At 42.2% G+C, this 13,971-nt stretch overlaps 2 protein-coding genes across 3 annotated transcripts in view; one reads left to right on the forward strand and one right to left on the reverse strand.

Annotated features, from left to right (window-relative positions):
* Positions 1–13,971, reverse strand: part of CYTH3 (cytohesin 3) — a 425,983-nt gene that overhangs the window by 391,186 nt on the left and 20,826 nt on the right. For both annotated transcript variants that reach the window (XR_010621969.1, XM_065732601.1), the window contains exons 2-6: positions 7,705–7,787; positions 7,114–7,178; positions 6,614–6,680; positions 2,780–2,898; positions 184–264 (exon numbers count right to left, since the gene is read on the reverse strand). Coding sequence is in view for 1 of the 2 variants with exons in the window: in XM_065732601.1 (XP_065588673.1) it covers positions 184–264; positions 2,780–2,898; positions 6,614–6,680; positions 7,114–7,178; positions 7,705–7,787 (415 nt within the window). In the remaining variant the exon portion in view is untranslated. The remainder of the gene's footprint in view (positions 1–183; positions 265–2,779; positions 2,899–6,613; positions 6,681–7,113; positions 7,179–7,704; positions 7,788–13,971) is intronic.
* Positions 12,279–12,676, forward strand: LOC136046408 (histone deacetylase 8-like). Its single transcript, XM_065732995.1, has one exon. The coding sequence runs from the start codon at positions 12,287–12,289 to the stop codon at positions 12,674–12,676; it is 390 nt and encodes a 129-aa protein (XP_065589067.1). The 5' UTR covers positions 12,279–12,286.

Genomic DNA, 13,971 nt, shown 5'->3' on the forward strand with positions numbered 1-13,971 from the left:
GGCAGGCACACCAGAAAGTCACAGCTACAAACAATTGGAAGTGCTAAAACAGAACCAGCTCTGCTGACTGGCCCAGTGAGCGCAGCCACGCCAAGCGCTGTGTCAGCTTTCTGAGAGCAGGCCAGAGCAGTGCCTGCTGTGAACACACCATTCAGAAAAGGAAGAACAGAGGAATGTACTCACCGTAAGGCTTGAACAAGATTGAGATCAGCAAACTCATGGAGTCCAACAAAAGCCTGAAGAACTTTAATATTAAATTCATCTCTGTGAAAGAGCAGAAGTAAACCATTACAATTCTGAACTTCCAAGCCTTCTTAGTTACCTCTATTTTCTTCTTATAGAATAAGCAAACAGACAGATGATCACACTGATCAATCAAACCACCAGAAATCGCTACCCTGTTCAGCTGAGGAGTATTTTAATTGCTGGTGTTCTGCCCACTTCTGTTAGCATTAAAAGCTACCAAGAGCCAGTGCACTCGAACGGATTTTATCGCTGCTTTCTTAAATGCCCTGGAAGTGGTCTTTGTTTGCTTCATATTTGTTATCACTGCACCTACCTTCATAGGGGAAGGATACCTGATTAATCTATTCAGTACAATAATCTTTTGTAGCAACTGAGTAATGAACACTTAACACAATTAAGGCAGGATTAATTTCTTTAGCCATACAATGCAGGAAAAATAGGTTGTACTTCAACTGATAATGAGAACAGCTTTTGAAAAGAAGTACGTAAGAGGTACCACGCTCTTATTCTGTTCTCAAAAACTGTTGCAATGGAAGTTTACTAAAAGCTTCTGACTTGGCTTTCTCCCAGCTATCTCTGACATCATTATGCAAAGCCTGAGCCCAAGTATGCTTTGTTTCATACAAGGTTATCCGAATGCAAAAGCTATATTTAAAGGTTGACGAACACAAAATGATTTGAATGCAGACAGAATTTAGTCTACAGCACCACTGCGTTCATACGCCAGAAGCAGAAAGGTTTGTAATCCTCAGGGTGTGCTTTAAATACATAATCAAAGCAGAATGTTGCATATCAGCCTCCACCCCAAAATAGAAAGGTGTGCGTTCACCAAGAATCTTGTTGCACTACTGACGAAACACTTGTAGCTAATCTGTATCACTCACAAGAAAATACTTGACAGCAAACCATTCATTACAACGTTTCCAGACTGCTGGCAGATCCACAGAGCAGCTCCACCAAGCAGAACGAAGCAATTCTCACCACATTCAGTACTACACAACCTAGCTGCATACTTTGCGGAGCAGTGAACTCCTATCAGGTACGACTGAGCTGAGCACTCAATAGGGCCGCTCTGTTATCTTAAGGCAAAGATTTCTCTTGCCTATATGCACATAAAGCTGCTGCAATTCAGAGCAAATATCAGCCTTATATGCTAATTTTTGATCTTTTCTGTTTTAATGTAGACTGGATTAATAGCCATACTTGTGCTTGGTGCAGCTCCAACACCACAAACCTGATACCACAAAAGACCCTTTTTCCAATTCCCCTCAGATTTTAACACCAACTTAACAGATTTATTAAAAAAAAAAAAAAAAAAAACAGGTAAATTTTTGCTGTTCAGGACAAATCAACTACAATTTCCCATGTTTAAATCATGAAAAATCCAAAAGATGGGCACTGAAATAATAATACATTTTTGGATGTTATATGTGAGCAGCAACAGGACCGTTCTGCAGTATGCCAGTGGGACTGGTCACAGTGGTGACATCTTCCTGCAGGAGCACAGATTCCAGGCTTGGGAGTACAAAACTGGAAGTATTTCAGAAGGCAGAACCTAACTCTGAAAAATGTCCACAGCCTGCTTTATGCAGACGTTAACGCAATTGCACACCACCACCCAGGCATTCAGCATCCTAACTCTGCACATGAAATTGTTGAAACTTCTACATCCATGGCCCAGAAACTTCACAGAATACCTTTTCAAAATATACGTATTACAGTGAAAACTTTCATTGCGCCCACTAATGTCAGGAGGAAATACTGCACAAACTGTGCTGCTGATGCTCTAAAGAGATTAGAGATGTCTCACAGGGGATCTGCCACAACACATCACTACAGCAGCAGATCCGAAATGAGTCAGCTTTTAAACCTCCACAACTGGCATTAGAAGCAGAACGTGTTCAAGCACGCAGATGCACGTACTCCAACGTACCTGCCCCTTCTGTCTCCTGCTGCTCCCTTTCCCAAAGTCCATTCCTGGGCTGCACCTCACTGGAAGCAACATGCATTCTATTGCATTTGACGTGTTTATTGTGCTAGAACTGATGCAGCTGCTCTCTGAGCTGCCTCCTTGCTAAGGGGAAGCCTGTGTGCAGAGATGACCCTAAAACCCGCTTACAACTACTGACCCAGGAATGATCAGTTTTAATCAGCAATTTCCTTCTTATCAGTTATTATCAATTGTAAATCACGCCTTGTCTGGGCACGCTGTCAAGAATCCCTGGAACTGCTGTAATACAACTCTCCAGCATTCCAAAAGCTTACGGTATTAATTCTGCTCTGTTGCCAAATTTAAGGATATTTTCTCAAAACGGTAAGTTACAATGAATTAAATATTATTCAACAATGCATCCATTTAGAAAGAACAACAGCTAATCAGAGAAAAAGCACATCTATTAGGTTAGTACCAGTTCCTCCCTAGCTCTTCCAGATCTCTGAGGAGAAACCGCTTCGTGCAGTCTCCGAAGGGGAAGGTAACTACTAAAACTGGTAAGCATGCTTTGTGAACAAGAATGAAGTTTCATTATTTTACCTTTCACCGAGGTAATCGCCAATTACCGTTTTATTTAATCCTTCTCCTTTGTAAAGGAACTGTGCAATGTCTTCTGCAGTGTTCTGCAAGAGGTCATTTTCTATCAGAAACCGTATTCCCTGGGAAAAGCAATTTTAAGAGAAAAGGAATATTATGTTTTCTTCCACAAGTATGGATGTGAGCACTGCTCATAACATTTGGCATCAATATAGCGTCACAGATGCACACACAGCATAAAGGAGTTAAATTGGTCTACAGTTTTTATTTATCTATTATATGTGAAACTGAAAACACGTGAACTTTTTCTCCCAGTCAGATAAGCAGTATTTTATACTGGTTGGCAGATAAAAATGGGAACACATTTTTAAGACTAGAAGTACCAGGTGGCAGTTTGAATTCCTTACCTACAGAAATATCAAATATTGCCGTAGCAGGTTAATGCAAGTTGGCCTGCTCAGTACCCTGCACATGTCTGAAGATAATCTGTAAAATCATATAACAAAGAGGTATGCAGGAATAACTTCATCACCACCGTGACACAAAATAAAGCACTGGCAAACTGCACCCCAGTACATCAAGTCACTACTTGCAGCAGTTATGGCTGAAGATACTGAAACCAGTTTAAAGAATTATGCTGACACTGGGAACTGGCTGACTGCAAACGGTGCCTGAATTAAACTGCTCACAAAGGGCTGCCCAAGAAACCACTCAGGTCTCTACCAAAGCCAGGAGGAGCCTTACCTGGCCTCAGTGGGCACCTGATCAAGCCTCTGGATTCCTAGGCTGCTGTAAATGACAGGTCCCAGAACTTGCCCACTCTGGGGATGCCCAGAGAGTTTTTGCAAAGCAGGAAATAAAGGAGTCTATGGGTTACTTGAAGATTACATAAAGGCTGGAAATGTTGTCATCCCACCACTCCATAGATCATGAACAGATATCTGTTTAAATATATATATAACTTATTTTAAGCTCCAAGACTTCATTTTCTCTGTTAAATCAGGTCAGAAAATAGACTTTTTTTTTTTTTTTGTCAAGCAGATATTCACCTGATTATAAAAATCCAGTCCTAAGTGCATCTCTCTCCTAACAATTTCATCATCTGAAACTCAGCTTGATCACATGGTGGTAGTCAGACAACTCATTACTTTTCTAAGCCATTTCAGAACAGATGTGATCTCATGGCAAAGAAAATAGCATTTTCATCTTGAAGTAGATCTCATAATAGCTGAGATCTCCTCAAAACCAGATCATCTCAAGCATATTTGATAACACTTGTGCAAAAAATTCACCTACGAAACATACAGGGTTTTTTCTGCATACCGAATAATACAAAAGCTTTCTCAGATCTGCCACCCAAGAAGGAACCCTCCTTCCAACAAACATCAGGAACTGCAGTTGCAGACTGCCTTGCTCAACAGCCAGACCACACTGTTCCTGTTTAACACAAACAGACTGCCCAGGAGATTTTCTTTTCAAGTTGTACAGGTTACTGAAACATGGAAATGACAGGAAACATGGAAAACAAATGCCTCTGCTCAGAAACCACGATCTGAGCACGCTGCAAAAGTCAGTGGCTTTGAGGGGTTTTTTTTGTTTGTTGGGTTTTTTTTAATTCTTCAGATCTTTAAAGCAGAAATCAGACAGGAAAGGAATGTCTGGGACAACAGCTCTAGTGTCTGGAATAAACTGTAAAATAGGTCAGCCTAACTCTCCTCAACTCCTCCACTATCTTTTGACTCCATGTAACTTCTCTGTATAAAGGCTGATGGAAGACAGAAGGCAGCCACAGGAGTTTGACCCCCCCACACAGTCACAGTCACACAAGTATTTGTTATTCACTACAAATGCTGTACAGTTTTTAGCTTTGTTTGTTTTTTAAAAGCCTGTTCAATTAAATCTTTGAATTTCAGTTTTTACACCAACTTACTGACAATTCTGCACTTCATTAAATCCTTTATCACAGAGAATCCATTTCCTGAGCCCACCACGGGCAGCAGTGACACCCACTGCTGGGAAGGCGAAGCACAGCTCCATGTCCCCTGCACAGGGATTTCTGAAGCACTTTTTTGTTTGGTTTTGCTGTGTGTGTTTCCCAAACTTGACCATTACAGACCTTCACCTGATGTAACCCAGCTGCATTCAACGCAGTTTTCAATGACAATTTTCAGGTAAGGAGACAATCACCCTACGTTTGGGTTACCCCATTAGAAAACATAAAGCTCTTCAAATAAAAATGGTTAAAGAAACCAGCTCGATGTGTTCCTGCTGATACGAAAACACAACATCTCCACTCCTGGATTTTTAAGAAAAAAAAGCTGTGAGGATTCAGTGCATGCACTGTGACTCTGCTTCTTTCACATTCCCAACCGTGGAAAGCACCTCCCCACCTGCCATGAAGGAAAAGCACTGTTGTCACAATGATCAGAAGTTCCTCCTCTCACCCAGCATTAGAAGGACCCACATCTCAGCTGCATGTAATAAAGCAGCAGCTTCCAACAGACAATCCAGCTTCGGAGCAGCCAGCCACTGCAGGCCACCACTCATTTATAGACATTTTTAAGGAATTACTACTGAAAGCCTGTTTACCACATTTACATTAAGTTACAGTAGTAACGTGGCCACAGCATCTACTTACAGAAATAACTTTATCCAAATAAAAACAGCAGCAAAAATAGTTAACACTGGAATGAAAGCAGCTTGTAGTGTTGTGTGATTTTGCTGCAAACTTCTACAAGGCAAAACAGATGGAGGAAAATAGCAGTCAGAATATCAGGGATATGCTGCCCTCAACAGAGCTGAAGTGACACAGACATCAAAACAGAGAAGAAAAATAACAGACGTGGCCACTAAATTCAGAAGGGTTCTGTGTCACACAGTGCTTGAGCGTTCTTGCTAAACCAAAAGCAGACAAAAGAACAGCAGCCACTGCTGCATGTGAACATTGCAGAAAAGCCAGCAAATCATAATGACTCCAAGACAACCTGAAAGGAAAGTGAAGCTTAAACAATTTTAGGAAAGACATGAAAGAAGATTCTTCACAAATTCAAAATGGAATCCCAATGAAGGCAGCAGAAAGAAAATGAAAGCAAGAAAGATGCAAACTGAAACAAAGGCTAAAGGGAAAAATATAGGAGACAAGCCAAGAATTTCAAAGCAGCTCTTTTAAATACATCAGGAATCTACAAGAGAACATGCAGGTCACTCAATATGCAGAACAACTAACAATTCCTTTAGAGAAGCAGAGGTTCGGGAGAGAAATACACTACTTTATAACCCAGATATGTGCATGGCAGCCTTTCTGAAGCTGATACAGAAGTTTCTGCCTGCAGCTGTCTGTCCAAGCAGTACAGATGGGTGTATGTGTTATGTAAGCACACAAATATACAGATGTTCACACACAACTTCTTCACAAAAAGAATTCAGATATGCAAATGTAAGTGTCCATGTGAGAATAACTACGAAGCAAGTTAAAAGCGTTTGTGAAGAATCAGAGGGCATGTATATTTATTTAATAAATATATATATATAAAATCTATTACTTCACTGGTAACCAAATATCTAAGTACTTTTAGAATGGTTTGACATGCCAACATAGAACACTCTTTTATCATGTACAAATAATCTCCCTGAAAGCCACTTCAATCAATACGTGGCATATTTTATTGTTGATAACTATCTTCTACTATGTATATAATAACAATTTAAAACAAGGGCTGACAATTTATACAACTGAAATGTTTGAAATGTTGTAAAAAAACACACTGTATTTGCCATAGATCATTTTAGAAGCAGCAGCTTGATTCCAGCCAAGCAGTAGAATTTTAGTAACAGTACCTTCTTAGGGTCCATGTTGAATTTCTTCCTTCCCATGGCTATTTGCTTATTTCTTTGTGTAGTTTTGCTACACACGAAGAAAGGAGAAAAAAAAGAAAAAAGCAATTATCAGTTATTCTTACTCACCAGAACGATTTCTGGATGAGCTTACTTTAATTTGCATTTTGACTACTTCAAATTTTCTATCACAAAAAAAAACCAACAACTGGGACATTCACTTTTCTAAGGGGAAAAGTAGGTTACTCTTTACTGTTACTCCAAGTGATTGAAGCTCCAGTGAACTATTCATTATTAGTTGGATAGTTTCAAATACTGCATTCTGTTCAATGTATTCTCCTCCTAACAAACCTGGATGGGATGGAGTCAAACTTCTGACTCTTTATAACAGACAGAATAAAGGTGACCAAAGGTCTGCTCAGCACGATGCCCACTTCTATTTTCTATTCTGGAATCAGTTTCCAGATGTGAATGAATCGTGTCTGTGCACTGGCACTCCTTACCTTTCTTCCACACTAGTCAGATTATCAATTTCCGTCATAACCTCAGCTATTTCAAATTTTAATCTCTGTCAAAAGAAGGAAGTAAATTAAGTTAATCCGTGTTAAAGCTCATTCTGAAATGATCTATCAAGTACTAGTATGATCAGTTAGGTTTTATTTTCATAATGTATTTACTAATCATCTGAAGAAGGGATGAAGCTCCCAAGTGAATGTTACGTACGTGAATCAACTCCACGTGTGTGCTCCTGTCAGAACACCACGACCAGTGTCACTACCAACACCTTCAATACATTTATTTACCCACATTTTTCTCTCACTCCTTTCCTGGCTACAAATCTTCTGCTTCCTGAGCCCCTGATTGCACAAATCACACATGTACATATGCACACCATGCATTACATAAATCCAGAAGTTAGCATTTTTAAAAGCACATAAATGAATCCTAAACCTGCTTGAGAGTTAGTAACATTTAGGCCATTTACATATTACATTAGATATGGCTCATACCTACAGACAGTGAAAAGCTGTGGTTTACTGTAGTTTAATCTACTGAGGTTGTCTCCTAAGGAATCCTACAGACAAAGCAGTTACCTCAATGTCATCAATCAGCTCTTTTTTCCTGCGGCGAATATTTAGAAGTTCTTCTCTTTCTTCTATGGAGAGGTCATCAGGCACTGAAACAGAGCAAAATGCACCATCATTCAGCCTTTGCAAACACTCCCTGATGCAGAGAACTGAATAAACTTAAGAAAAACAGGTTGGTTTTTTTTCTAGCTGAGATTATTTGGGGAAGCGGAGGTGGGAACGCATCGAATTCACTGAAATTCTGCTTTATGAGACCACAAGTAAGGTAATCACATGAATGGCTAAGGACATCTTTTACAAGGAAATCAGCCAATTTAAGGGAACTTGTTCTCATGGAGCAGATGTTGAGATTTGGCTCTACAGTTTAATCAACAAAACCAAGACTGGCATGTTCCAGTTATTTCAGTAACAGTACAATTCTTCATTTAAATAAATTATTCCTCTGACATTTTTAGAGGGAAAAGACACAAAAAAGTCACAGTTGTTTAACACTCACAACCAAGACATGCATCTCGGTGCTGACTGCAGACACCGCATTTGTTACCCTCATTCAGATGAAGGTAAGTAGAGTAAGTGGAGACTCCCTAACAGCAATTACTTCCCATCACCTGAATATACATTTTTATTCTTTTCAAATAAACAGAGTTACAGTCACTGAACACAGCCTGGCACAGAGCTCTGCTTTTGTCTAACACCAGTTAAGTGAGCCTGAACTATTTAAATCAACTTCATGCTCTCCTTGGCTACACCACGACAAACGTTACCTTGCTGATAAGCAATGCTTGCTCCAGGATGCTCTGCACACCGCTATGGCTGCGCTCATCCAGCAGCAGCCCCTCCCCTCATCCTTTCTGACAACTAACAGTTATTTGCACAAAACCTCTGCTTTGCTTCAGCACATTTTCTCCAGCAAGAAACTCGTTTGGTCGTGGATTACACTCCTTTGTGCAGCACAACATTCAGCTCCTTTGCCGTGTCCCTTAATAGCAGTTTTGGTGCTACCTACTTCCTGGGAAGCAGCCCCTCAGCTACACGCTTTCCCACTAGCTCAAATGGAACTTCGAAAATAATTTCTCAGTCTGAAGTGGTTCTGTATCAAGAGGAACATGCAACAGAGCATGAGAAGGTTAAAGCTGCAGCTTTGTCATATGTGCTCTCAGACACAAGAGGATCACAGCGAAGATTCAGCTTCACGTTTTCAGACATTTGAAACACAGTCTCTATTCGTATCTTAAAAGTGAAATGCACTGATTACTTTTTGGACATCCAGTGGTTAAACTCCCTTCACTTTAGAATCCAAATGGCTACAGGCCTCGCTAGACATGAAGTAATTATGCCAAGTGATTTCATTTTAGCTATCCCAGATACAGACGTGATTAGATTACTTCCAGTGGAGGAAGCGGCAGCCTTCTGTTGTAAGGATACCAGACCTCAGTGCTCCCAGTCTACCTGCTTCTGCCCCGCGTCAGAGCCGAAGTCCCCCCATTCCAAAAGTTTCCTTCCATGCCAGCACTGGTGGATCCTTTTCACACCAAATGTCACAAATCCACACGATACCGATAAAGGCCATCACATCTTCATCCCAAATGCACTTCGGAATATTTCAAACCACCAAAACTCCAGACACTCTATGACTCTGTGCATTACGTACACGTACCACAGGTATTTGTTAACTGAGGTCTGAAAATAACAAAATCAATAATATAATCCATCACTCTTCGCTGGTAAGTACGTCAAGTACCACTAAAGCAGTTTTGCAGTATTAGAACAGTAGATGAAATTAGATTAATTTTTGTAGTGTTGGTATGAGTCCTCCACTTTTAAGCTCCTTGCCACAGCAGCCGTTCTGATAAATCTCACCTTCCCAGTATCTAGCAAGAGTAATTAGAACACAAACGACAAATAACCTTCAATGGTTGGAATAAGCAGACAGTGCTTGTTTCCTCTTGGAATCACAAAGCCATTGTATCAGCTGCTCTCACGAACTCCCCCCAGAGCCCACCAGCAGCGGGTGCTGCTGCAGCCTCTCTCCCCTTAAGGTACCACGCAGAGGAGTGCAATATCTGAACAAGTGCAGTTTGTGGCAGCTCCCTGTGCTCAGGGCGACCAACAAAGAAAAGCAGCACACCTCGGTCCTGCTCCTATAGCACTGTGAGACTGTCTCCTGTGTTTTTTCATTTCCTCTGATCACAGCAGCGACAGAGAGACAGTCCTCTGTCTCTCTAACAATATTGTTAGATAAAAAGGATATCAACTGAGTGTAGTCAGACTGGCTTTTGCATTAGGAAATAACAAGTTTCTATCTGCCAGATGCAAGGCAAAATAAAAATCTGCTGGAAAACCCTGAGTGCACTTAGAAGACAGCACTCCATGCCACTGCAACATCTCTAAGTACCGGTGTTAATATCAGAGACAAAAGACTCCAACATCCTTTGATAAGGATAAAAATAAAACAGGCCAGAGCTGAGTGAGAATTACAGTACTGCTCAGGTTCCAGACACTGCTGGTGCAGTCAGCATTTAATGTCCACTGTTGTGAGCAGCAAAGAAGGGATGATTTAATTGTTGGGATGTTTCTCGAAGTGCATGGTCCTATCATCGTTATAAACAGGCAGGTGGGGACTCCTAGGATACCCTGAGTTTGAAGGAACCTACAATGATCACTGTGTGCAACTCCTGGCTCCACTCAGGACCATCCAAAATCCAAACCCTATATCTGAGAGCAGTGTGCAAACGCTTCTTGAGCTCTGGCACCGTGGGGCTGTGCTCACTGCCCTGGGCAGCCTGGTCCACATCCACCACTCTCCAGTGCAGCAGCTTCCACTGATGCTCATCTGACCCTGGCACAGCTCCGTGCTGATCCCCTCAGGCCCTGACACCGTGCCCAGAAAGCAGAGTTCAGCGCTGCCCTCCTCTCCCAGAGGAGCTGCAGGCCTGGGGTCAGAACGGTGCCTGAAACAGCAGATACAGGAACTGCTGTAGCCAAGATGGGATGGGTGAGGCAGAATACAAATAGGGATGAGGTGTTTATTTCAGAAGGAGGCTGGATAGGAAAAAGGGAGGTACCAGGGCACCTGGCAGGGCTTTGGGAAGACCAGGCTCAGGCCAGGTTGACCACTGGGGAACACCAACATTACACCACGGTACCACAACAGGCACACAGAGACTGGGGCTGGTTGGAACTCTCTTCATAGATTCAGAGTGCTCTGGGCTGGAAAGGACCTTAGAGACCATCTCATTTCAACCACCCTGCCACAGGCAGGGACACCTCCCACTATGCCAGGCTGCTGTGCTCCATCCAGCCCTGCACTGAGCACTGCCAGGGATGGGGCATCCACAGCTCCCCTGGGCAGCCTGCTCCAGTGCCTCACCACCCCCAGAGGAAAGAAATTCATCCAAATACCCAATCTATACCTACTAACTTTTAGTTCAAACTCTCAGCCCTTGTCCTGTCAATTCCTTCCTGATAGAGTCCCTCTCTGGCCTTCTGGTCTGAACAGGCTTCCCCAGGAGACAGCACTGAACCAGAGGTTCCTGAATCACAAAATAACAGTGTGTGACACCACCAGGCAACGGTCAGTAACCTCACAGCCCTCGGCTGCACATACTGGGGCACAGCAGAGCATGTACCTGGTTCCCAGCTGAGTGTGTTTGTGAGGGGGCAGGGACCCCTCATCACCTTCACATCCTCCTTTGGACATTCGCTATTAGTTTTATGTGTTTCTTATACTGTGATGCCCAAAACTGTGCCCAGTGTTTGAGGTGAGGATTCACCAGCAGAGAGCAGAGTGGGAAGATGATACTGAAAGCATTTGCTGCATTCTCATCGTTCTTCTGGCTGTGTATTACCACTGCTATCAATGGGAAAATGAACTTACCCAAAAATGTTTCTGAACAGACCACGTGGTGACAGCCTGCAATTTCAGAGGCTGGAGGCTGTGTGGTATCAGCCACAGTTGTTTCCCTCTTGTTCAAATCTCATTCTTAAACCACAACTTAGTAGCAGTATGTCTATCTTTCAGTGAAAGCTTTCGAAGCACGAGCATGGCAGGATGTTACACCTTGTCTGAAAGGAAAGAAGTAGTGGAAAATACTCAACTGCAGCTAATAACATAAAGAAAAAAAATCACTAATGCAAAAGGGCACCCACCACTACTTACACTTTCTCCTTAGAAGGTTTTTCACTTCAGTTATTCTTTGATCTCTAGTCATTTGAAAATACCTAGAAAAACTTCAAAAGTACCTGGTAGTATTAGTGTAGAACAGCAATCAGTCTGTCTGACTTTGTGAGGTGCCTCAACAACCTACAGCACGGATACAGAAAGCCTAGAAATAATTTTCTTTGGAAAGTAAAACTGTGGAGCTGAGGCACCCAGGTGTTCACAGAAAACAGAACAAGCCCTTGCGATGGCTCCACCATGAAAAGAAAAATGCTTATTTGATTTATTCAAAAATTTGAAAACCACAGTCAAAAAGCTTCATAAGTTCATAAGGTTGGAAAGGACCTATAAGATCATCTAGTCCAACCATCCTCCTATCACTATCTCTACCCAACTTGCCCCGCGGCCCGGCCCGGTGTGGCAGCCCTGATGGCGGCGGGGCCACCCGTGGCCTACGTGTACAGCCCGGAGTACGCGGCCCTGTGCGACTCGCTCTGCAAAGTGCCCAAACGGGCCAGCATGGTGCATTCGTTGATCGAGGCGTATTCTTTGCTCGACCACATGACGGTAATCAAGCCCAAAGTGGCTTCCATGGAGGAGATGGCAAGCTTCCACACAGATGCTTACCTGCAGCACCTGCAGAAGGTCAGCGAGGAGGGGGATGATGACCACCCAGAGTCTGTGGAGTATGGACTGGGTTATGACTGTCCGGCTACTGAAGGGATCTTTGACTACACAGCAGCCGTGGGGGGAGCCACCATCACTGCAGCCCAGTGCCTGCTGGATGGAAGCATACCACTGGGGCTGACACTGGGCTAATGGCAAGGAAACATCGGACCAGAGTTGGCTGGAGAGTACCACAGTGCCCTGAAACACCTTGAAAGTCCTAAGCAAATACTGCACGTGTACAAGTGATGTCCACTCTGCCAAGGCTGCGTTTCTGTGTGTGTGTTGTGATAACCTAACTCCCCACACACAAGTGCTCCTTCAGTGCCTATCACCTATCTGTTCCCTGAGAATTTCCTAGCACTCTTCTCTGAGGCATTTCCAAGCTTGTATGTTGGGGTTTTTTGACTTTCACTGATTCCAAACACAAAGCAGACAGCAGGGAGGAGTTAGCATTAGCATGAACATTTTATTACTGAAGAAGAACAACCTGCATGGAAATGCATTTCAGTAGAGCCAACAAACTGTACTTGCATCACGCATTTACCTTATCTTCTAATCTTCAAATGAAGACAGTGTTTCACATATTTTGAACGTGTGTCACTCATGAGAAAACTTTTTGGCTTACAAGGAGAGCCCTTCCTTTTTCTAAAACCCCAGAGTTTCAAGTATCACTAAGTAGAAAAGCCATTTGCCCATTGAGAGTTATAATAAATAGGATAAACACTGTCGGAAGTACAAATTATATTCTTGGCCAAGTAGTAAAACAGAAGGAAAGACCACTGTGCATATCTTGCTATTAGTAAAAACAAGAATCATTTTTGAACTACTAGACAGGTATTCCAACTTGGCCCATCTCTGATCAATTACTGTAACTGATCTAAATACATTTAAATGAACTTCCTGCAGACATCAGAATATGCATTTTTAATGTGGGTTTGTCTGCACCAAACGTGTTATCAAAAACATAAACAAGAAGTTCACTTTCTCGAGAAAACAGCAAAGTAATCTGGACTCAGCAAACACGAAATCCCTTACAGTATCTAATGACAGAAAATAAAACCTCGCTTTTAAATCCATGTGAACACCTGACTCTTACAACTCAAATAAGTTTTTGGTTTCAAAAAGGTTCTCCTTCCATATCAGCCCCAAACTGGTGCTACTGAGCACTTCCTTTCCAAGCAAAGAAGGATCTGATGGAATTTCATTTTGCTGCAATTGAAGCACCTTCCAAGCAAGAAGATTTGCACAAGACAAGGTTTAAAACTAAACAAACATATCTGTACCCATGAACAGAATCTGTACCATTGTTTCTTCTGGCCTTTAAAATAATACACAGTCATCTCTTGAGAACAAATCTGATCATCCCAGGACATTTGTCTCAACGGATATTCTCAGGCTGCTCTCTCTTCCTTTTCCCTCCACACTCTCTTCTTTAAACTTAATTA

Source organism: Cyrtonyx montezumae, unplaced genomic scaffold, assembly GCF_038088225.1.
Source record: "Cyrtonyx montezumae isolate F1298 unplaced genomic scaffold, pur_monq_1.0 scaffold_16, whole genome shotgun sequence".
NCBI lineage: Eukaryota > Metazoa > Chordata > Aves > Galliformes > Odontophoridae > Cyrtonyx > Cyrtonyx montezumae.